Source organism: Mastigoproctus giganteus, chromosome 2 (genome assembly GCF_048544385.1).
Source record: "Mastigoproctus giganteus isolate SK-2022 chromosome 2, ASM4854438v1, whole genome shotgun sequence".
NCBI classification, from domain to species: domain Eukaryota; kingdom Metazoa; phylum Arthropoda; class Arachnida; order Uropygi; family Thelyphonidae; genus Mastigoproctus; species Mastigoproctus giganteus.
Genome location: NC_143576.1, coordinates 78,241,286 through 78,267,560, shown reverse-complemented (window position 1 = coordinate 78,267,560; position 26,275 = coordinate 78,241,286). Strand labels below are relative to the sequence as shown.

At 37.3% G+C, this 26,275-nt stretch overlaps 1 protein-coding gene across 1 annotated transcript in view; it reads left to right on the top strand.

Moving 5' to 3' along the window:
* Positions 1–5,139: 5,139 nt before the first annotated feature.
* Positions 5,140–26,275, top strand: part of RIOK2 (RIO kinase 2) — a 149,165-nt gene continuing 128,029 nt past the window's right edge. Inside the window, exons 1-2 of the mRNA XM_090368538.1 lie at positions 5,140–5,256; positions 9,561–9,699. Of these exons, the coding sequence (XP_090224664.1) occupies positions 5,191–5,256; positions 9,561–9,699 (205 nt within the window). The 5' untranslated portion in view covers positions 5,140–5,190. The remainder of the gene's footprint in view (positions 5,257–9,560; positions 9,700–26,275) is intronic.

Genomic DNA, 26,275 nt, shown 5'->3' with positions numbered 1-26,275 from the left:
TCTAAAAGGAGAGAATTGTGGTGAATTATTTACAGCCGAATTGGGGTATAGGTTTAAGTAAGAGGGGTTAAATTTTGCACTAGTTCAATTCAATTAAGTTACTTTATGGGCATATCCAGTATGTTAAGTTTGAGTTGGGGGGGAGACTGAAGGCTGGAGGGAACAGTTAGAGATAAGGGTACAGTAGGGAAGGCGATCCCGTGAAGATCAGTGGGGACAGGACCCACCAGGAGAAGACAGGGAAGGCAGGGAATGGGGATTTAAAGTAACCGGGTTAGGGCACCAAATAGCAGATTGTCAGGTTCAGGTTGCGGTTCTCAACACCCCAGCTGGGAGGAACTAGAAGGTCATTCCATATGTTGGTATTTGTCATCCTTCAAGTGTTTGTCCAGTTCTTCCATTTGCTAGTTTCGGTTCTGGTAGGGAATCTTGTACTACTATTCGGCGCATTGTGGGTAGTCAGTTCTGCCCATCAGACATGAGGCCGATTTGGGACGTATCCGTCATCAGTGTCGGGTTGCCATATGCATTCTCCTCTTTGTGCATTGCCTTCTTTATTTAGTAGCGTCAGGTTTAGGTAAGTAATAGCGTGAAGTTTAGGTAAATCGTGTCCGAGTGTTCAGTCAATAAGGATTTGTTGATAGGGGCACTATTCTTTTACTTAGGTTCCTTTTGGCGCTTTTCTTGTTCGTTTGGTGCAGGAGGTCCACGGTCGGCTTTCTTAATCTCCTGCGTTGTTATGCAGTGCGATCAATGTCCTCCTCCTTACTGAAAGATCCTGTGCGAACTTAGTGAACGCTTTGTATTCTTCTTCCGTGTCCAGTAAAAAGTGTTCCTAGTTACAAGGAAAGTACGTACTCTTGGTTATCAGGATGCTTCGGAGAGCCTCGTAGTATTCACATTCATACATTATTTGTTACCAAGCTCTAGCTCTCCATATCCACAGTTTGGGTCGTCTACAAGTCTCATGTTTTAGCCTGCGGTTTATGGCACTATGAGTTGGGAGGGAACAGAGTCTACCCCAGAACACCAATGTGGGGTTCTGGGGTAGACCCTGCTGACTTGGGGTATGAATTTTTTTGTGATATCTCCTTTACTGGAATTGGACCATCTCTCTTGCCATGCCTACCGCAGGTGCAGCACCACCACATTTTTTTCCTGCTTGCTTCCGATTATTCGCCGGATCTGTTGTGTACCCTATGAACGTCATTTGGATTCCTCTAGAGAGCATGTACATTAGCCCACAACACACGACTGCTAGATCAAAGGGAAGCATACCCTCCTGGATCTGTAGGCGATGGGTGCTCACGTACAGCAAAAACGAGTTATAATTATTAGAATATTTCTCTGGATGGTGTCAAGAATTCTTTCGTTAATGGCTGTAACTGCTTGGTAAACCATACCGACGAGCCGTAGGTTATTGCTGGGATGAAAATCGCTTTCTAGTAGAGTGCCAGAGTTCTTCGTTTTAATCCCCAGTCTTTTCTAGTGATTCTTTCAATCATAGCCGTGTATTTTCCGAGTTTCTTCTTCCGGTAGAGGAGATGCTGCTTGAAAGATAAGTTTGAGTCTAAAATTATTCCAAGATACTTTAGTTCTGTGCTAAGCTTGATGATTGCGTCCCCAATTTTAATTTGTGGGGGCCAACGAGTGTTTAGTGTCTCTTTTAATAGGATTGAGCTCGTCTATGTGAGCGAAAAATTGTCAGTGAGTGCAGCTTCATCCATTCCAGTAGCTTTTCCAGCACCTTTTCCCATTCTGAGAAACTGCATGGCCATCCACCCGGCTATGCCACAAGCGAGATCTACAATCGGCATCCATCGTTATAAGGATTTTGCTGGAAGGTAAGAGAGTTATGACTGATTGGAGATATTCAATATATTGTGCGATAACAGTTCGAGGTCGGCAGTACAAGGAGACTATGTGCAGAGAGCCTTGGTGGCAGATAATGTGTGCACAAACACCAAAGAGGGTACATAAGGAGTCGATCTTTGTGACTGTAATTTTAGTGTTTCTAATAATGATGGCTGCCCATGGGGTATCTGTGGTTGTCTCAATGATTCTATATGCACGGGGGATAGCCTTCAACCCGTCCCTTGTGGGTGTAGGGCTCTTGAGAACAGAGAATATCAATTTCTTCTTCATCCATTTTCATTCTAATTTGGTCGACCACATTTCTGGCTCTTTTGGGGAATCAATTGGAGAATCTTGAGGACATTGATGGGACAGCGATTATGGTTTACAGCCATAGTCGGTTTTGTTCTGGATGGTTCTCAATACCCTTAAATAGACTGGACATTTGACATCCCGGACGAAGTGATTGGGATCCATTTTTGCTGCTTTGCAATTGGCGCAGTTAGGGGCTTGGTTTTTGTTTGGACAATTGTTGTATGTGTGTCCGCGTTTGGCTCAGTGGCCACAGATGAAGTTTTGTCGGGCACAGACATGGGAAGTGTGTCCGAATCGGAAGCATTTAAAGCACTTGATGGTAGGTATGTACTCCTTAAACTGGCAAGAGCCCCAGCCAACAAATATTCGTTCTTGTTGGGATAATATTTTCCAAATCTTCAGGGAGAGTTCGACTACCCAGTGGCAACAAGTACCCGATCTGGATTTGGTGGAGTACTTGACTTTAAATTTATTTTGAATTTCATGTCTGGTGATAAGATCAGCAAGGTTCCTATCGTATACTTCCTCAAGGAGGTCATCTTTGAAAATTCCTTTTTCGACATCGGAGATTACAATAGATAGGCCTTTTGGTTTGGATATCTCGGCGCTAAGACCAAGTTCATTTATCTGTGGGATTTGAATAATATTTTCTGCATCTTTTTTAGAAGCAGTCTCAATGATGATCCCAGATTTACGGATTTTTCTGAGACTTTTAATTTTTATGGTTTTCATTTGAGGTTTCAAGTTGGTAGTAATAACCTCTTTGACAGCTTCATGACTAGGTTTTGTTCTCTATTCTGTCTGGTATTGGGAGGAGCAAATAGTTTATCTGCCATTGGTTGGATCCTCAGCGCATCTGAATAGGGCTGGGGGCGCTGTGGCATTTCACTTAGTTCCCGGTTCTTGGTCAGGTGATAATTATCAACCGTGATATTCGGTTCACGAGGTAATCCTATGCTTTGAAAATGAAATGCGAGGCAACCCCACGTGGACATCTGTTTTTGAGCCACGTTGAGAATATCTATACAACATTCACCAGACTGCTAATCATCCATTCGGTATTCGTGCCCAAAGGCTACTCAGAGATTTGGACATCACATTAGATAATATTGCCTCATCACCAGGGAACCTTCTCCACCCTGGCATGCCTGTGTCCCACCTGCGACTTCTCTCTCTTAACAACTGGGAAAGGACAGAACTCCATCTGCTGTCTATCCGCAGCTCTTTTCAGCATACTAATCTGAATATTCTGACTTCTTGCCGGTCTGCACAGATAGTTCGAAGTCAGAAATGTCTGTGGGATCTGAAGCTGTCTTCCCAGACACCATTATATCCGAAAAGATCTCCAACGAATGCAGTGTATTGACTGCAGAGCTGCATGCAGTTGAGTTAATGCTAGCTCAACTGCTCAACTATAGAAACCATCCACCACCAGAAATGTATTATACATACCAATTCTCTTAGCTCATTGCAGAGCTTATTATCGATGGGGGTTCAATTCTCCTCCTGTCCTGTGCTGCATACAGCAGAGGCTGCACTTCCTTTCTCAATCTGAATTTGATGTTTGTTTCTGCTGGATTATCGGTCACACTGGGTAGCATGTCTGTATTGCTCTGAAAACTTCATACCTGACTGCTAAATTACCACAAGTATTTTTCATTCTCCACTACCTTGAGTGTAGTACCACACAGTTGGTGCATTACTCTGAGGTTACTGCTATCCATTTGTAGTACTTTGAATTTGTCAACGTTAAACTTCAGTTGTCACCTCTCAGCACATCCTCCGAACTTTTCTAGATCCTGTTGCGTTAGCATACAGTCATTACTATCGTAACAGCCCTGCTAACCTTCGCATCGTTTGGACATTAAGCCTGATATACCTTCATCATTAGCATTTGTAAATATAGAAAACAACAATGGGCCAACACCGAACCCTGGGTGACTCCGCTAATAATATTAGCCCACAAAGAGCAGTGTCCATTGAGTACTACTCTTTATCTGCTCCTACTCAACCATCCCTTTATCCCTTAAACTATACCGTAGTTTAGGGATAAAGTCCTAAACTATACCATAATCTAAATTACTCCACACCATAAGGCATCTCTCATATTGTGGATTTATATTTCGCAACTGGGTTGTCTTCTTTGCAACACCAGGGTACCTGCCCACTCACTAATGAGGAGCCAATAAGCTCCGAAACACCTATGGTGAAGCATTACTTATTCGAGCTAGGGCAATATCATGACAACTCGTTGTGAAGGTATTCACAATATGAGATATACTTAATGATGCCAATTTATAACTACTTGTGTAGTTGGTTATGTACAGAAATGATGCAAATGCACTAACTGCCATGGAATATTGTTTCCACATCTGGGGTGGTGCCCCCAAATCCTCTCTCAGGCTGCTTGATTCCATTCAGAAGAGGGCAGTTAGGTTAATTAATGATTCATCTTTAACAGAGTCTCTCCACTCGCTGTCTCTCATAGATGTACTATTTCTGCTGCATGCCTCTTCTACAAATACTTCCATGGGCACTGTTCTTCTGAATTGGCTTCTATAATTCCCGCTCTCTCTTTCAAAACAATTCGAACACGTGCCGCCACCAGCCACCAACATCCATTTACTGTCCAACTTCAAACTCACAAGACCAACTTTTCATCTTTCTCGTTTATTCATTCAACTGCCGTTTTCTGGAACAACCTTCCTTAATACGTATTTTCTGAAAATTACAGTCTACAGAAGTTCAAGTCCATTATCAACAAATATCTTCTTTCGTCTTCTCAACCTCCAACCCAAGCACGGTACTAAGTACTATAGGTTCTAATACTTCTCGTGTTTTGGGTTTACATAAAAAAAAACAAAAAAACTTGAACATTACTTCTTTCACCAATATTTCTCTAATTTGGTATAATTCCGTTTCTAAATGACAGGTGTCGCTTCTTGCGTTTTCAGCTGTTGCCAACGTTAGGTTACGTTTGTGTGATGTGAAAGTTGTTTTTATTAACTTTATTTTTATAAAATGGGAAAATTAAATGTATCCTTGTTGAGGTATCTTAAATCAGATGACTTCAGAGTTCTTACAGCTGTAAGTTTATTAGGGAAATTATGAATTCAGATTTTTATATATTTTTACAAAGATACACCGTGGGCGATAAAGTTAAAAGTAGTGGTGCTTAAAACGTGAACTGCTTGCGGCATAAGTGTTTGTCTTCTTTTAATGCTATAATATGGTACATGTGTGTAAACAGTACTAATTAAAGAGAGTCTACATTTTATTTTAAAATAAAATATAATTTGTCGTGTCATGGGAGATAGCGACAGAGCTACAAATTCTGGCCATCCCGCGATTTCAAAACACCAGTTTGCGTGTGGCTGTAGGGTGGCACGACATTAATCAAATGTTGACCTGCAGGTGTAGATTAATGCATGCGCACGTTCGAATACAAGGTACCACAAGAACTATACCTTAGTTCCCGTGGTTCCAGTATTTGACCCTGAGCGACCGAATGGTGTATAAACCGAAATTTTTTTTCTTTCTGCTGTGCACAATCGTAACTTTTGTGACACCGTGATCCTCAAAATCAAAACAGAAAGTTTGTAGCATACTTTTTCTTTTGAGAAAACAGTACAACCCGTAGGCATAGTAAGTTAGTTTTCAGTGTTTTTTTTTTTTTTTTTCTTTTAATTTTTCGTCGTTTTACCACACATGAAGAGAATTTAATTCTGTATTCCCTTCGACTTTTTAGAACAATTTTAATAAATGCATTTTTACTGCACATAATGAAATTATTTCTTTTTGCATTTAATATACCTTTACAACTGGTAGTAATGTCTTTCTGTTTCATATTAGAAGAAATGTAATAGTGTTATGGAAGGTTTTGAACTGAATAAACCTTCAAAACCCAAAATACAGTTTATTCACATTTTATTTATCATGCTGACTATATTAGCAAATTCTCATTAAACTGATTTCTTGCAGTATTTTTCTGAAGATTATATATATAATCTTCAGAAAAATATCTGGTTAACATTTCTCCCCAAAGAAATTCTACTGTGTACTAGTGGTTACCTAGAACTTGTAAGTTCTTGGTAACCACTTGAAATCTGTGTCAGTTATAAATAATGCACAAAAATTTTTTAGCATATTATTCAGTCTGTGTATTATTTGAAGCTATGTTGAATTCTGTGAAAGACACTGTTACTTAAGTCGCAGTCACAATAATGAAGTTTGACTGCCATGGAAAGCAGCTTGTTTACTCCAACCTGATCTATATAGGGAAACATATTGCTTCAGGACTTAGGACAAATCTCTCCATTAGTTGTACACAATAGCCAGTTGCAGGAAGGCCTCCGTAGCCGAGTGAGCAGGAGCGGGAGTGCAGTAGCACACGCTCTTTGAGTAGACTGGGGTTCAAGCCCCTGACTGCTGAATACGGTCGATCTGCCAACCCGCACTGGACCAGCGTGGCAGATTATGGTCCATTTCCCTCAACATGAATTGTTGAGGAGGCTTCCATCCTGCAGTGGGTTGATAATGGCTGCACTTTACTTTTTTTACACAAATTACTCAGTAATTATTTGAGGACCTGGTCAAGTAGCATACATAATCACTGAGATAGAAATAAACTTTTGAAATGTGAGTTAACAGCTATTTCATGAAAAGATGTTTAACCCTTTTGCAAGTGTGTGTGCAAGCACACAAACACACAGGGTGTTTCAATCACATTCAGTGCCACTTATATTTGTGAAGGGGACAATGATGATGAAGAGCCACCATCAGCATCCCAAAGCAGCCTCACAAACTGAAGAATTAAAATTCAGCAAACCTAAAAAAATTTTACCTTTTCTTGTGTAAAATAATAAATTAGATAAAATAACTTCAACATAAGTAAAGAACATATGAAATGTATATGTTCTTTATACAGCTATAGTCCTTTCTAGACAGTGCAACTGACACAGCAAAATCCCAGCCATAATACAAATAGCCCATGGTTCAACCAATTTGCTATCAAGCAGTTGATCATTTCCTGTGGCTTTTCTTTTACAGTGTTCATTTATTGACTGCAATTGAATGGATGTATATTTGTATTAAGGTGCAAAAATTGTAGTTCGTTTTGACACAAGTTTATGTTCTGGCTGCAAATGTGTTAAAAGGCACCAGGGTCTTCTTTCTCACACAAACACACTTATTTTCAACTTTAGTCTCTTTCTTCTCTTTACCATTCTTGTCATATTTGGTCTAAAAGTTTTGAATTTGATGTTAAAATTAAACTAAGTACCATCATTTAGATTTTACAGTTTCAAAATTTTAATTTTGCCTAAACTGCTGAATTTTTTTCAGTTAGAAAGTTGTTTCCTGCCTAGAGATCACTTGGTGTCTAGGACAGCAAACAAGCAACTCCAACTAACTACACTTTAATAAATTTTCATTTAAAATAAAATTGGTTTATATCTGTTTCAGAAGTAAACTGATGACATTTTTAGACTAAACCAAGATAACAACTGTGCCTTATTTTTAGATAACAACTGTGCCATGAGAACAAAAGGAATTGATTAGGCAGATTGAAAAAATGCAGCCCAGATATTACAATAATTATCCAGAAGACAAATAGCCTAAACTTGAAAATAGATGAAATAGTTCACTGGTGCCTTTAATTGAAACCTCCTATGTATATACAAATCCATCTTGCTTATTTCTAGGGTTAAGTTGTTTGCCATTTGGAACTTTATTGTTATATGTGAGCTGAAATTTTTGTGTTTCATGGTAAAATTGCGCTTCGTATTACCACATAAATTTTACAATTTCTAAATTATAAATTTGCCTAATCAACTGCTTTTTTCCCAGTGGGAAACTTGTTTTTTGTGTTTGGTTTGATCTAAAAGCATTGTCAATGTACATCTGTAAAAAAGTGTAAATCGTTTTAATTGAAGAAGGAAATAATAATAGTAACATGATGGACATAGCATATAGAGATGCAACACAACCTGCCAAATGTGCATGTGCTGATAACAGACCTCACAAAACCATTTTTTGTTTTCATTTTTCCTCCAATACAATTGATTTACATTCATTTCAGAAGTATAGCAATGACATTTTTAAACAAAACTGAAAATGGTAAGAACTTTCCCATTGAGATAAAAGCAATTAATCAAGCAGACTTTTAATTTATAAATCTTAAAATCTAAATGGTAATACATAATTCAATTTTCATAACAAATTGAAAAATTTCAGTCCAAACAACAAAAAGGATTCAGATGAAAATAGCCTAAACCTAAAAATAAGTGAGGTAGACACGCGTGCTTTTTAATTGAAATACCCCGTGTATATGTATAAAAATAAATTTTCTCTCTGTGCTCTGCACTAGGTGGGCTACATGCAATCAGATAAGATGAGAAACAAGATCATCATCATAGTTAGCTGGCAATTATGTGGATTCATTGCCATCTCAAATAAATGTGTGCTGCTGTACCCTTGTGTTTGAATACTCTACTATGTCAGTTTATGATGTTGGAAGCTCTGTGGAATATGTACATATATGCACGTTTTTCCTTTATGGTCATGCAATTAAACAATGAATAGACACAATTTGGCCTCAGTAGCCCTTGTGTCATTAAACCCAATAACAACCTTTATGGTCTCTCTCTCTCTCTCTCTCTCTCTCTCTCTCTCTCTCTCTCACACACACACACACACACACACACACACACACAGTTTCATTTAAGGAATACTTTATCAGAAGGCATAATCACATACATCTCCCCTTGTTAATAACTATACTGGGAACCAAAGGTATTATTGGAGTAAATTGGTGGAAATAACAACAGCAGCCATGAAGTGTTGTTGAACATTACTGATAACTGGTCTTTGATAAACTGCCAAAAGTGTAAAGTTAATCACTGAAATATCCATTCCCATTTCATTTATTATTTATTTCCTGATAATGAATTTATTATTGCACATTTTTTCTCCTTAAACTTTCTTTTCATGAAATTGCTGTTTTCTACTCTGAATTTTTATAAGTAATTCTTTTCAATGTTCTTTCCTCTGTTATTATTGCAAGAGGGGATATGACAAATAATTGCCCTTGTATATAAACTAAGGACAAGGAACCCCTTTCTCATTGAGAAAAAAAAGCAGTTGATTAGACAAAATTTTAATTTAAAAACTGTGAAATCTAAACAGTAATGTTTAGTTCAATTATAACATGAAATTCAAAAATTTCAACCCAAATATGACAAAAAGGTTCAGGTGACAAATAGTCTAAACCTAAAAATTGGTGAGATAGACCCTGGTGCATTTTAATTGAAACACCCTGTACATAATTATTTATTTAATGATATTTATTTTATTTATTCTGATATTTATAAATTCTATTTTTTGTGTTGCAGGTTGAAATGGGAATGAGAAATCATGAACTTGTTCCTGCATCACTAGTTAGTGCTATTGCAAATCTGAAGTGTGGATGTTGGAAGCATTTATCAGAACTTGCAAAACATAAACTTGTCACATATGAAAGAGGAAAGCGGTGTAAGTTCTAATGTTTTTTTAAATAATTATTGAGAAAAATGTTATACTTTAAATTTGAAGTTCAGTTTTACGTGGGTATGAGTATTTGAAAGGAAATAATTTTAGGCCAGTCAGATAAAAGTGATCCGGCACCTTATGTGCATAAATAGACATATCCAGAATAGCAATTATTCTGGATATGAATATAAAAGGATTATTCATCCTTTTTTTTAAAAGGATTGCATTACACGTTGCATTACAGATGTTGTAATGATCATGTCAGAGAAGATGAGAGAGTTGTCTGAAACTGACTGCCATCCTATCAGGGCTATTTAATGTTCATCATATTGAAAAAGAAGAAGAAATTTTGCTGTTTCTAGCAGTGATATCACTGGGCCAAAGGGGAACATTATGGGAGATGTTAGCATTTTTGCATCTGTAGATGGTTTAGTTGGTCAAGTTAACTGTGTTAATGAAGAACAGCTCTAAATATCCTCCTCAGCCTGTGTCAGCCCTGTGTGTTGTCATATCATCCACAGCTCCCACACTGTCCACTTTTAACTGAATGCTAGGCTGATTAAAAGGGTTTGCTTTACAGAATTGCACATCAATTTTGTAGCTGTAGATTTCTTAGAATAACATCTGTTGCTCTGTTCTGTATTAAATGCCTTCACAAATTCCACACGATTCAATACATGAGATGTTTTATTTTTTCCTTTTTTGATGGAAGTTGTACCGAAGGTTTCCCTCCCTCCCCACCAAACGTGTAAACTCAACAGAGATTACAAACTTGCCATTGCACATACCTGATAGCTGTAATCTACAATGGATAAAGGGATGGTTGAGTGGGAGATGGTAGAGTGTGGTAATAAATGGACACTGCTCCACATGGACTACTGTTATTAATGGTCCATCTTTTTCTAATTTTGTAAGAATTTCTGTTGCTAATCCAATGCCAGTGTTATCTTTACTTTCTAAGAACTCAATAAAACTTTCTTTTATTGAAACTTTTCCATCAATATTTTACATATCTGATTATTTATGACATTTTTTCATGATGAAACAAGTTGGGAGTAAAATCAAATAATAAGGAAATGTATTTAGGCCCTTTTAATTTTGGAAATAACAGCACTTCAAATTTCATTCCCAATTAAACATATAAATTCATCTTGAATTTCATATGATAAATAATTTACTCATCCTTTTTGATGATGTGAAATTTGTTCCGATAATTCTATATTATAATGATTTACGAGTTCCATAATATTAAGAAATATTCCAGCTTTTAGATTACCATGACTTCATTTGAACCTCTTAATGCAAGGTTATTTTTTTTGCACAAAATAAAATTGTGCCTAAAATTATTTTTAAAATTTGTCTCCATTTTTCTTTTTCCTGTTAAAATCTTTTTGCAGAGCATTATCAATAAGCTCACCATTTTTAAATTTTTTTCCATTGATTTTCATTTTAAAAAATATTCACAGTGTTCTAACCCCCAGGGTCCGGTGCTGGGCCTAATATTGTTTTGTGTATTTATCAGTGATACCGATCAGGGCTCCCATTCACAAATTTTAAAAAAACCTAGATTGCAACTTACATAAACCCAAAAAAAACCTAGTTTTCATCATATAGTATAGCAACACAAATAAGATAAAACTTACCATGCATAAATATCTTTTATTTAATTGTAATCAGAATTTTCATCCCATTCAGTTCCCTCCACATTTATTTTTTGAAGTTCTTTCATTTTTTTCAAACGTTCTTTTATGTCAAGTTCCTTGTATGACTTCTTTTACCAATTCTGATTTAGATTTCCATGTATAGCAATTTTGATTAGATCTATTTATCGCTTGTTTTGCCATTAGTCAATCTTTCTGTTTCTGGTTTAAGGGAGTTTGTGGCTTTTGTTTTTATATGGTTTACTTGGGAGAAGATGCTTTCTACGCTTGCCAAAGAGTGAGGTAAAATAGTTAGATAAAATGTTATATTTAGAATTATTAAAGCCATCTTTTACATTACGTAGCAGATACCAAAACTCAGGGATGGTTTTGTAAGAGAGATCTTACAAACGAAATGATCTCCATTCATCATCTAGAAGATCTATTTTGTCTTCAGAAACAAGGTGAGGGAACTGCATTGCTAAATGGAAAATTGAGGATGGCGAGTTGACACGATCATGTATCACTACTAGTTCAAGAACATTGAGACTGGCAATAATTCCATCGTCATTTAGAGGAAATCTTTTTCTGATTTCCATACAAAGTTCAACAAGAAATTTTAAACAATCATTTTTAAACCTCTTTACACTGTCACCAAGTGGTGTTGAATTTAATAAGGCCATACAACGGCCTCCCAAATATATTTTATTCAAAGGCTTATGATTTATTGCATTGCTTGGATCAATTTCAACCAGCTTGCACGAAGTAATGACTTCTTCTTTTATGAAAACACTAAGAATATTTTTATACTCAATTGAAACCATTGAATGAAGTAAGTGCAATCTGAAATGCTCAGATTGAAATTCAATATTCAGGCAGTTTATTTTCTCCAGTACATATCCTAAAAACAACAACATATGCTTGGTTCCTTTGGTGATCATAGTATTGTAAATATTCCCTCCACCATTGATTTTGTCAATTTTTGATTGAGACTGAAAATAAAGAACTAACGCATCCCACCAACGGATAACCAACGTGTTTGTGCTAATTTGGGGATTTTATGCTTAGCAGTATCTACAACATCTTAAATCATTTTGAACTCGTTTAATCTTTTACTACTACGGGAAAAATAACAAGAGATATTTTTTATAAATATTTCTAGATATGATGGTAGTACCTTGACTGAATGACTAGCACATAATGCAAAAGAATGGCAAACACATCCCATTATAAATACTGATGGTACATCCTTTTTTAGCAATGACTAGAACCCACTCTTAGTACCCATTATAGTGGCACAATTATCACTTCCAAAGCCAACAACATTACTTATTTGAATGTTTATTTCTATGAAAAGATCTTTTACAGCTTGATAAAGCCCTTCTGAAGTACCATTTTCGACACAGTGTCAAGTAACACTTCTACAACATCAAGTTTTTGAATATCAAAATATCTGACAACAACAGCTAGAACTTGCGATAAAGATAAATCTGTACTTTCATCTATTATCATTGAAAACTTGTTGTTTCGGCATATGTTAGAAATGTATATTTTTTCATGATAGGCTATGCCATCTTGTATAAGATAAGAGACTTTAGTCGCCTTCATCTGAACTTGTTTTGCAATATTGCTATCATGAAATGCTTTCTTACATGCTTCTATAAGGTGATCACATTGCGCAAATGGAATATTATGCTCAGAAATGAGTGCAGCAATTGTTAACTCTGCCTTTGCTAATTCTTCATTCTCCGTAGGTTTACTTTTTGTGAAGAACGTGTCTAACGTTGAACTTGTCTTAGCAATATTTGCACTTTTTCTATGTTTAACTATATTTTTATGCGCTAGTAACATCGATTTATTGGCATTCTTTAATTTCATTTCCCAACAAATACATTAAGACACACCTTTTTCATTACTGTCTTCTTTCAACCAATCCTTTAATTCCGGATCTTCTAACCATTCATTTCTAAAATTTTGAGTATACCACCGTTTACTCATCTTTCTCTGTGGGGAACAAGTTTCAGACATTGTGGGCAATTTGTGGGTATGGCTAGTTAGCAGTTATCTTATTTAAAAATGTTCTATAAAATAAAAAATAAAGCACTAATCCATTAACATAAAATAGAAATAGTCACTACAATTTAAATTTATTATATCACTGTATGTAGTACACACATAAATGTAAAAATCACACAAAATAATGCAATAATACCACGAACGATCACAAAAGACTGTGCAGTAAAGACCGCCTTCCACCTGCTCAATAGGCTGCGCACACATGTTAGTAACACGAACGAAAACCATAGTGTAGAACCCTGCGAAAACTTTGAAATCGTTTTACATTTGTAGTATTTTGTACAAGCACTTGAGATATTACAAATTATGATCAGTATTATTAGAATATACTATTAAGAAAATTGTAAACTGTTATTAAATGTATTAAATTTTATTGTATTTACAAGAAATAAAAATAAATTTTGACTAAAAATTAAAAATTACCGAAAAAACCCAGATAATGAGATATTTTTGTGAAAAAAAACCTATCAACCCAGATGACAATCAAAAAACCCAGGGTGGAAAAACCCAAGCGTGGGAGCCCTGATACCGATGAATGTATATCAGGCTTAATGTCCAAGTTTGCAGATGATACAAAGGAACAACAGGATCTAGAAAAGTTAGACAGATGGGCTGAGAAGTGGCAACTGAAGTTTAACATTGACAAATGCAAAGTACTGCATATGGTTAGCAGTAACCCAAGAGAAACGTACCACACAGGGTGGGAAAGGCTGGGTTCTAGTCCCGTTGATGACACAAGGAAGTTTAATGGGTATTTTTTACTCTGTGGCTGAGTTAGTCGGTCTCAGGTGTAGATAGCAAGGTTTTTTTTAACCCCAGGGGCTCACATCTGTTGAGTATAGGCTTGGCACACTCAGGATCCTGAGCTGGATATCATCATTCTTCTCTTTCTTGGTGACAGTAAATTCCCTTCTACTTCTGACTCTTGTTTTCTCTCTCTCTCTCTCTCTCTCAGGGTAACTCAAATTTTTTTTTTGGCTGGTGCATCAAAAGCCTCAGGCTTCCTTGCACCATATAGCTAATAATAATAATAAGCTGTGCGGTACTACCCTCAGGGAAGTGGAGAATGAAAAAGACCTGGTATTAATTGTGCAGTCAGATATGAAATTCTCTGAGCAGTGTAGATGGCCTGCCAGAACAGGTCATGGAGTTTTGTCAATGATATATAGGAATTTTGCTAGCAGGAGTAGGGAGGTGATTATCCTCTTGTATAAGGCAATGGTCAAACCACACCATGCTGCATACAGGTCTGGAGGCCTCATTTTAGGAAATAATCTAAAGACCAGGTGATTGTAAAGATTATGATGAGAGCCTCCACATGCAAATGGAATAGTAGTAGTAGTAGTGGCATGTGATGCAAGAAACAAGTGTATGAGCTTATGCAGCCCAAAAAAAAAAAAAAATCACATCATTCCCTCCAAATGCCTGTCCAGTTCCTCCTTAAATTTATTCAGCCTATCAACTTCCACAACGACAGATGGAAGTTTGTTCCAGCAATTAACCACCCGTTGGCTAAAGGCAAATTTCCGCACATCTATTCTACATCTGTCTTTTCTTAATTTGAATTTATGCCCCCTTAGGTTCGTAATCTGAACAAGTGGAAGGATCCCATCAGAATTCAGCATGCTCAACCCATTCAAGGCCTTATACACCTCAATCAGATCACCGTGCAACAGTGTCAAAAGCTTTCCTAGTCTCCAGCCACTGCAATTTGCAGAACTTAAGCCTCTCTTGGTAAGAGGATCCCTTCATTCCCCTCACCAATCTTGTTGCCCTTCTCTGTACATGCTCAAGTAAATCTACATCCTTCCTAAAATGAGGCCTCCAGTACGCAGTACTCAAGGCGTGTCTTGACCATTGCCTTATACAGAGGGACAATCACCTCCTATTACCTGCTAGAGAAATTCCTATATATCATTGACAAAACCCCATGACCTGCCCTGGCATCCTGTCTGCATTGCTCAGAAAACATCATATCTGACCGCACAATTACTCCCAGGTCTTTTTCATTTTCTACCGCCTTAAGTGTAGTACCACACAGTTGGTTCGTTTCTCTGGTGTTACTTCTACCCATATGCAGTACTTTGCATTTGTCAAGGTTAAACTTCAGTTGCCACTTCTTAGCCCATCTGCCCAAATTATCTAGATTCTGTTGCAGTAGCACACTGCCATTACTGTCATTAACAACCCTGCCAACCTTTGTATCATCTGCAAACTTTGACATTAAGCCTGATATACCTTCATCAATATTATTGATAAATATACAAAACAACAGTGGACCCAACACCGAACCCTGTGGGACTCCACTAATAACATTAGTCCACGAAGAGCAGCACCCATTGATTACCACCCTCTGTCTTTTCCCACTTAACCATCCTTTTATCCATTGTAGCAACTTACCCTTAATACCATTCTGCTCCAATTTGTACAATAGTCTTCCATGCACAACATTGTCAAAAGCTTTCCTGAAATCCAAATATATGATATCAAAATCATTTTTTGCATCCAGTTCCTTTGTAACCACATCATAATATCCTATCAAATTTGTCAGACAAGACTTTCCCTTAACAAACCCATGCTGTGTCTGAATTATTGCTGCAGTCTTGCCTAGATGATCCTGCAATGCATCTTTAACCAGTGACTCCATTATTTTACCCGGAACAGAAGTTAAACTAACTGGTCTGTAATTACTCGTGTCACCCTTTGATCCCCCTTTGTGAATTGGGTATACATTTGCACATCTCCAGTCCGTGGGAACCTCCCCTGAGCCCAAGGATGCTCTCATAATTATGGCTAAGAGTTTGCTTAGTTGCTTTGCCGCCTCCTTTAATATAACTGGATAGATCCCATCCACCCCAGGTGCTTTTCTTATGTTTAACTTCAACAATTTCTCCTCCACTTTGCTCTCAGTTATTACAAAATCATTAAGTATCCTGCTACAATTTGATAACCTTCTGCCATTTTCAAACCTTAATAACTCCTCATGTGTGAATGTAGATGCAAAATACTCATTCAGTTTGTTTGCTATCTGAGCAGGATCATCAACAGTCGAACCATCGATGTCAAGTGGACCAATCAGATTCATCCCCTTCCTTTTAGAGTTTATATAAGTAAAGAAATCCTTGCTGTTTTTCTTAGCATCTTTTGCCAAGGATTTTTCGTAATCTGCCTTCGCCTGCCTAACCTCCTTTGTCACCTGATTACAGACTAGCTTATATCTGCCATAGGCTTCTGAGTCGCTTGATAATTTATATGCATCCCATGCATTTTTCTTCTCTGTTACGAGTCTCATTAGTTCATTAGATAACCATTTAGGCCTAAACCTTGAACAATATTTCTTAATAGGTATGAAACTTTTAGTAGCATCCACGATTAATTCCTTGAATACTTCCCACTTAGAATTTACTGTTGGTAACATCATCAGTTGATCCCACTGCACAGAATTTAAAAACTGTCTGAGACTACTGTACTCACCTTTATGGAAGCAAAAACCCTTTCCTTTACTCCTGATGGTAAATTATATCTTTAAGTAAATCCCACATCAGTACACTGTTGATCACTGCCACCTAGTGGTTCCTTTATCTGCAAATTCTTAATACACGAATGATCATTGCTGATAACCAGATCAAGAGTATTACTCTCTCTGGTTGCCTCTTGAACATGCTGCTGCAGAAAACAATCATCCAATAAATCCACAAAAGTCTGACTAGTGTGTGAGTGACCAACCTACAAGTTCCAGTTTATATCTGGGAAGTTAAAATCCCCCATTATAAGACATTCTGATTTACTAGCCCACTCTATTTCTCCGTACAATTGTTCATTGTACCCATTCGAGTCATTAGGCCTATAACACACTCCTACTCTTATTTTTGCTTTCACAGTGCTTATGTCACACCAAACTGGCTCAACAGTGCACTGTTCATCTATATCAACTGGGTGCACTTCTTTTGATTTTATGTTTTTCTTAATTAACAGCATAACACCTCCCTTTCTATCCTTTCTGTACACATTGTACTCCACAAATTCCAGTTCTGCATTCCTTATATCTGTGTGACACCACGTCTCTGATATCCCAACAATATCCGCCTTTGATGTCTTGACCAACACTTCAAATTGATCAAATTTATTTACTATACTTCTAGCATTGGTATACATGCAACCGTACATGCTCCTATTCCTATTCCTAGTTACCCTAACACATCCCATATACCCACCTATTTCACGATGACTGCCATCCATACCTGAAACCCCCAACACCCCTCACTGGAGGTCGCTACTTATTCTAATGGAAGTTGTGCAAGAATCACCTTCACGTCTGCCTGCGGCTACTGTTAATCTATTAGTCCTTGTATCTCCCCAAGCCAGCAGTTTTCCGACCCACCTAACACTGCCTCGATAGCATCAGCAAATATTCTAGCACCCTTTCTATTTAAGTGTATCCCATCCCTGTGGAAACAGTCTCTCCTGTTAACAAGTACAGACTAGGCTGAAAAAAATTCTATCCCTTGAGCCTTGCACAATCTTTCTAGGGCCGAATTGATCGACATGGCTCTCATCATATACTCCCTCCTATCGTGTCTGGGCAGAACTGCAGACACTTTCAAATTCAACCCTAATTCTTGGCTTTTGTTCAACAGTGACCTGTACTTGTTAAGTAATTCTGCCAGTCTCCTACTCTTAATATCATTTGTGCCAATGTGTACAACTATATCAACTTTTGTGCCCTTAAAAGATGATATCCGCTCTATAATGTCATCAACCTTTGCCCCTGGCAGACATACCCTGGTCCTGTTCCACCTATCCTTTTTACAAAGCATGTTCCCCATTTCCCTGACAATTGAGTCACCAACAACTACTAGTTCCTGTGGGACCAGCACATTCTGCCTTGGGGGTTGCCACTGTGTTGCGTGATGACCAAGTGCAAGCTCTGGCATTGATGTGGGCAGCTGAGAGCTTGATGGTCCCCTCAATTTAGATCCTTTGAGGGCATCCACCCTGTCCTTCAAACTCTCATATAGGCCCATAACAACGCTGAGTTGTCGCCTGATTTCCTTACACTCCTTACATTGTGCACACACAAAGACATCCCCCATGGCAATATCATATTCTGTTCCAGAGAGTTTGGCAAACATTTCACAAGTTGCACATTTTTTTAGACTGTGATGCATTGGAGAATTGCCCCCCTCAGTTCTCCCCCGAGTCACAGCACTCCTGCCACTTTGTGCCCGTTGCTTTGCTGCTCTAGTTTGGGGCATGCTATTTTAAATTAATAAGATCAATAAATTAAATTAATTAAATATCAATACTACACTATCTAATAGAATCAGTGAAGTGTATTACCCTAAATAATTATACGTTAGAGCTACCTAGTACCTCAATTAAAAATTTGAATTCCCTACCACTATATACAAAAACAATGGCTGCAAGATTCGAATGAAATAACGGTTTTACGTATATTAAGTAGTAATCCACAAAAACTCTTTATCTAAATTAAAATAAAAATAACCAGCGTAACTATAACTATAAGACTACGTATTAAGTACAATATAAAATAACAATTATGTAAATAAAAAGGCAAACACTTATAGCTTTTTCGGAGCCTGTAACTCACAGCTGTAATTTTTAAAGAGAGTCAGCGCCCTCTCTTTAAAAAATGGGCAAGTAAGCTTGAATTTCTTATTATGGGTGATTTCAATTTGCCTCTAATTGATCGAAGCAAATGGGAAGGGAAATCCACATGGGGGACAAATTTTTTAAATCAACTAGATGATTGTTATTTGTATCAACATGTCAGGAAAAGTACTTAGGAAAGAATACTCTAGACCTCCTCATCACTATCACTCATGAATTAGATGACCTAAGAGGGCTGACAGTACAGGAACCAGTAGAAGAAAGTGATCACGTAGTTCTACAGTGGACGATGAAGAGAGAGGTAGCAGTAGTTAAAGGCAAAGGAATGGGTTATAATTTCAGGAAAGGAAATTACAATGACTTAAGGTACTACCTGACCTCTATTAAACTGGGTAGATACCCCACAGAGAGTGAATGCAATTGAATTATGGTATATGTTTAAAACAATCACAGAAGCCTTGAATGCTTATATACCATTAAAAAAATACTTCACGAGAAGATTCCAAGTTGGATGAATAATGAAGTTTCCAAATTACTTGAGCAGAAAAAGATGGCATGGAAAAGTTACAGAGCAGTAAAAAGTACTGAACCTTTAACAGCTACAAATTGATCTGTAATAATGCCACTGAAAAGGTTAGGCTGGCAAAAGCAGATTATGAGAAATCGCTGGCAAAAAGAGCAAAGTGGGTGGAATAAGGAATTCTTCACATATATAAATGCAAAGAAGAGAAGGACAAACCAGATCGGACCCTTATGTAATGGATGTGGGATAGTATTAGATACACCACCCAAAGTTGCAAATGAACTCAACAGTTACTTTGCATCGATATTTAAAGAAGAAAAACCCTTGACGTCAATGAGAAATTCTGGGAGTAAAGTTGAAAAAAATGTAATTAATGATGTTGAAAATTCACATGTTTATTTAATGAAAAAACTGTTGAGCCTACAGGCCAGTAAGGCTCCTGGGGTTGATAGCATTTACCCTATAATATTAAGGGAGGCAACAAGTGAGTGCATTGAACCATTGAGGCTAAATATGAGAGTATCACTGGACTTGGAGTGTGATTCCATTGGATTGGAAAAGTGCCGATGTCTTTCCAATACATAAGGGCGGTTCTGAGAGTGAAGTGGGAAATTACCGGCCGGTTAGTCTTTTTTTTTTTTTTTTTTTTTTATGAAAACCCCAAACACGAAAGGTATCAAAACCTATAGTACTTAGTACCGTGCATGGGTTGAAGGAGAAATATGGGGGGGGGGGATGCTGGAAACTTTGCTGTAGAGACTAAACATGGGTTTCACCACTTCAAGCCTCCAATAAGCAAAGTGGTGGTATTTCTTCAAGTCTAACTTCAGTATTAGGGAAAATCATGGAGATTATGATCAAGGGTGGAATTCAGGATCACTTAGATAGAAATGTAATTCTTAAGTATACTCAGCATGGTTCTGTAAAGGGAAAATCGTGTTTAACTAATCTGGTTAGCTATTTTGACAGGATCACTCAAGAGCTGGACTTAGGGAATAATTTCAACATTGTTTATTTGGATTTTAGCAAAGCATTTGACTCAGTCCCACATGAGTGGTTACTTTATAAGCTGGAACAGGTTGGAATCACAGGGAAAATCCTTAGATGGATAACAGAGTGGCTTCAGGGCAGAAGGAAGAGGGTTGTGATAAATGGTTATTCCTCAGATAGGGTTGATGCAAGAAGTGGGGTTCCCCAAGGATCAATATTAGGACCATTGTTGTTTTTGATTTTCATAAATGACATCGATGAAGGGATGGTGGGCGTGATGTCTAAATTTGCAGATGATGTAAAGATTGTTAGAGTATCTAATGATTGCCGCCAAGCAGAGCTTCTTCAGAATGACCTAGATAGACTTCAGAGATGGTCAGAAAAATGGCAGCTATGTTTTAATCCAGAAAATGTAAGGTATTGCACCTGGGGAACAGTAACCCCAAAATAACTTATACACTTGGCAGAGTTGAACTAAAGCCAGTAGTGGAGAAAAGGGACTTGAGTATTGCAATATGGTCAGATATGAAGCTCTCCGAGTATTGTAGACTGGTTGCAAGGAGGGCCTTGCAACCAGTCGCCCTATCGCTATCGATAATTTATCGAACAATCGCTAGTAGAGATAAGGACATCATAATCCCATTATATAAGGCTATTTTTAGACCATACTTGGAATACTGTGTTCAAGTGTGGAGACCATACCTAAAGAAAGACATTGTTCTTCTTGAAAGGGTCCAAAGCCGGTTAACTCGCCTGGGAAGATTGGCAAAATGGTGTCCATATGAGAAAAGACTGAATATGTGGGTTGCAGAGCTTGGAAACTAGGCACCTTAGAGGAAACTTGATTGAGGTGTTTAAGGCTCTGAGAGGCATAAGCAAAATGAATAAGGATGAAATTTTCACACTTAAAATGATTCTAGAACTAGGGCCCATAATTTCAAGTTACGGTGGGGAGTTGTTTAGACTGGATTGCAGGAAGTTTTATTTTAGCCAGCGAGTTATAAATTACAGTACTGGAATAAGTTACCTACATGGGTGATAGGTTAGGTTAGGCTAACAGTCTGGAGGAAAGGTGAGATGGATAATTACCTGAGGGAGGAGGGAAATGCATAGGTTGTCCATTTCCTTTTCTCTTATTAATTTTTATTATTATTTTTTTAATTTTTTCTTATTATTAATTTGTTCAAGTATGAATTTATTCTTATTATTTTATTTTATGCATTTTTTGTTATTTTATTTTATTATTATTATAATATATATATATATTTTTTTTTGACTGGTGCAGCATAAGCTGTAGGCTTCCTTGCACCATGGGGCCTTACTAATACTAAGGATGTAGAATTGCTACTACAAGTGCATAGAAGGGCATCAAGATTGGTGAGGGGAACAAAGGGGTGCTCTTATTAAGAAAGACTTAAAGAACTTAAAGGCTTTAAGTGCTACAAATTTCAGTGTTTGGAGACTATGCACCTGCAAGGTGATCTGGTTGAGGTGTATAAATGCCTTGAATGGTTTGAGCAGGCTCAATGCTGATGGGATTCTTCTGCTTGCTCAGATTACAAACCTGAGGGGGAATAGATTCAAATTGAGGAACAACAGTTGTTAAATAGATGTGTGGAAGTTTGCCTTTAGCCAGCGGGTAGTTGATTTCTGGAACAGACTTCCGTCTGTTGCTGTGGAAGTTGATAGCTTAAATAAATTTAAAGTTGAACTCGACAAACATTTGGAGTGACCCAATGTGTGAAATGGGAATTTTTTTTTTTTTTTTTTTTGCTGTTGCTGTATAAGCTTGCTTTCTTGCATCATATGCCTCATTTAATGCTAATCTCAGTAAATTGCTTAAAACAGAAACTTGGAAAAGCTTTACAAGTTATTCCAGTTCCCCTTATTTAAAACTCTCAGACCTACATAAAGTAACTTTCACACACACAATTGTAAGAGCAAAAATTGTGGGCAAAAAAAAAACTCAACAGAAAACTTAATGCAAACTTAATTTTAAAACTAGATTAAAACAGATGAATGGAATTAAAGGTGAATTAATATAAAAATTATGCTGAAACGAACCTTTTCAAAAAAGGTATAATAAATTATAATGATAATCACTCTTTTAGTGGAAATGAATTGCAAAGATGTTTCCATCTAAATCAAATCCATTAAGAGCAAGTAGTTTCCAGAATAATTCCATTATAAATAATAAATGTTGCATGGCCATTCATCAGTTGCTTCAGAGAGTAGCATTATATATTACAGATCCACTACATTTGTTCAGAAATTAGGAGAATTGGAAACCACATATGAGGATCGCACAAGTTTGTGGGACAACTTATACTAAATTTTCTTTTTTAACTTCTAAATCACAGTAGCTATGGATGGATCCTATCTTCTTGTGAAGCAGTTAGAATCCTTGTTAGTCCAAGAACAGTTGCATTTAACTGCCTCTTCTTTAATCTGTTTTTTTATTATTTTACGCTTGGATTCTGCTAAAGCAATTCAGGGAAAGCAAGATGCTATTACTTATCCTTTCCCTGTGTTTCTTTGCCTAATTTAATATCCGCTATCTTTCTTGCACCTTTTTATCTTTGTATTGTTTTAATCCATGAATGGCTGCTATTAATATAATAAATATATGTCTAATATTATAAGGATATTACAGATTTTTGCTGCGCAAGTCAAAAAATAGTAATCAAAATAAAAATATAATCCAAATTTACAAAAAAATTATACAAATACAAGTAGCCCTCGTTTTGCACTGGTCCAATTTGCACCGATTCGCAATAGCGCCGATTGGTAAACACAACGCTATTTTTATTTATTTATTTTTGCAAATTTCTTTCTTTCTTTTTTTTTTTTTTTTTTTGCAAATTTTTTTATAAATTGAAAGTTTAAAATCTTCAGACAAAATTTATTGGCATCATACTGTGCAATCTACTGTTCACGTAATTTATTACAATCTGAGGTAATCAGCAATTAGCACATCCGTATCAGAGATGAGAAAGATTCCCACCCTCAAAGTAACCACTTGTGGATGTGGGTAGTAAAGGTCCATGCGTTGGAAATTTATTACGCTAGCATTTTTTTATTAATTGTGTTATTAATAAATTAAATAAAAACAATAGTGATATCCACGTGCAGTTTTTGCCAGTCGTGTTATAAAGTTTTTAATTTAATAGAATAAAGAAACGCCATGTCTGGTAAAAGGAGTTCATCGAATCCTAGTGCAATATTCAGAGGATGGAATCTAGTGAAAGCCACCCTAATGTGTGTGTGTAGGGCTATGGATATGCCTCCATCGACTATTAGTACAACTATGAAGAATGCTAATAAAATAAAACAATCAATGCAAGTAGGTAAAATTTTTGGTGCCCGGAACCTAACCCTGTGATTTCCAATTGACTCCGTTATATAAAGGGTTCCATTTGCGCCTCTGTTCCCAGGAACCTAACCCTGACGTAAATCGAAGGCTACCTGTATAGAGAAAAATATAATAAAATAAATTGCCTTTGTTTCCCTCCTTACATATTGCAAATCTGAAATGTGGGTGTTGGAAGCATTTATCAGACCTTGCAAAACATAGAGGTGCAAGTTCTAATTTTGGCTTGGGTAAAGAAAGCCTGCACGAGAACGACGACAAACGTCGGATAACTTACGCGGTAAATTAGTTTGCCGATACGGCACTCTAGCGCTGCTCACTCGGTAAACAGACGGTAGGTGTTATCGGACTGGAGCAAAGTCGAGAACGATATACTGATTGACAGGTAGGCGTGGCAAACAATGAAATGATTTATTAATAAACAATTTATGTGCTAGTCCACTCATGATTCTAAAGAAAAAAGGTTAGGTTACCCCCTCCATTTCGGGAGAGGTTCAAGCTCCCATGGAATTCAAGTGGAGGTAACCTGACCTATTTTCACCATTAGGGCATATTATTGAACAAGAAAATAAAAATACGGTCATAAAAAAATTTATTTTTTTATGAATGTATTTCTAAATATGACTGATTCTAAAGAAAAAAGGTTAGGTTACCCCCTCCACTTCGGGAGGGGTTCAAGCTCCCATGGGATTCAAGTCGAGGTAACCTGATCTTTTTTCACCATTACAGTAAATGTTAGGGCATGTACGATTAGGACAAGTTACCATTAGTGCTGCTACAGTGATACTAAACCGATGTTATCGTGTGTTGTGTTCGCGCACCAGTCAGCACGTCGTTTGCCACGCCTACCTGTCAATCAGTATATCGTTCTCGACTTTGCTCCAGACCGTTAACACCTACCGTCTGTTTACCGAGTGAGCAGCGCTAGAGTGCCGTATCGGCAAACTAATTTTCCGCGTAAGTTATCCGACGTTTCTCGTCGTTCTCGTGCAGGCTTTCTTTACCTTCGCCCTAATTTTTTTTAAAATACAACTTAACTGCTGACAGAGATAACTTATTCAAACAATTAACTCCCAGCTAAAAGAATGCTTCCTACTGTAGTTTGGACTTATGGCCCGTAATTGTGGAACCATAACACTGAAAATTTCACTTTCCTTCATTCTTATTATTTTCTCTGAGATCTTTATAAACTTCACTTGGCAACCAGATGGCTTGTTGGACAAAGTACCCCTACTGCAGTTTTACAATTGTCTTATACAGTGTGATTAAGACCCGCCCTCTCCACAAGTATATGTTTGATAAATCACCAATACAACATCATGAGCCTAACCTGTTGTCTGCCTACACTGATTGGAGAAGTTCTTATCAGTTTTATTTTTTTATTTTTATAAAAACCCCAAACACAAAAGGTAGTAGAACCTATAGTACTCTCCATGGGCTGAAGGCTACGTAAATGAAAGAGATGAAAGAAGATACTTTTAGCATTAGCATTAGTAGAGACTCATGAAGCAAGAAACCAAGCTTACACAGCATCAGCCAAAAAAAAAAGAAAAAAAACCCTTCCCATTTTACTGATCCATTCATTCCAAATGTTTGTTAGTTCTGCCTTGAATTTATTTAAATCCAAGCAGCTTCCACAACAGATGAAAGTTTGTTTCAGCAATCAACTACCCGCTGGCTAAAGGCAAACTTCCGCACATTATTCTACAACTGTCTTTCTTCAGTTTGAATCTATGCCCCCCTCAGGTTTGTAATCTGAGCAAGAGGAAGAATCCCATCAGATTGAGCCTGCTCAATCCATTCAAGGCCTTACACACCTCAATTAGATCGCCTCACAGGTGCCTAGTCTCCAGAAGCTGCAATTTGCAGAACTTAAGCCTTTCTTCATAAGTACACCCCTTTATTCCCTTCACCAGTCTTGTTGCCCTTCTCTGTACTCGTTCGTGCAACTCTACATCCTTCCTAAAATGAGGCTTCCAGACCTGTACACAGTACTCAAGGTGTGGCCTGACCATTGCCTTATACAAGGGGATAATCACCTCCTTATCCCTGCTCACAAAATTCCGTCATGCATATCATTGACAAGACCCTGTGACCTACTCTGGCAGCCTGTCTGCACTGGTCTCTTTCATTCTACACTACCCTGAGTGTAACACCACCCAGTTGGTATATTTCTCTGGAGGTACTGCTACCCATATACAGTACTTTGCATTTGTCACTGTTAAACTTCAGTTGCCACTTCTCAGCTCATCCACCCAACTTTTCCAGATCCTGTTGCTGCAGCATACTGTCATTACTGTTATTAACAACCCTGCCAACTTTTGTATCATATGCAAACTTTGACATTAA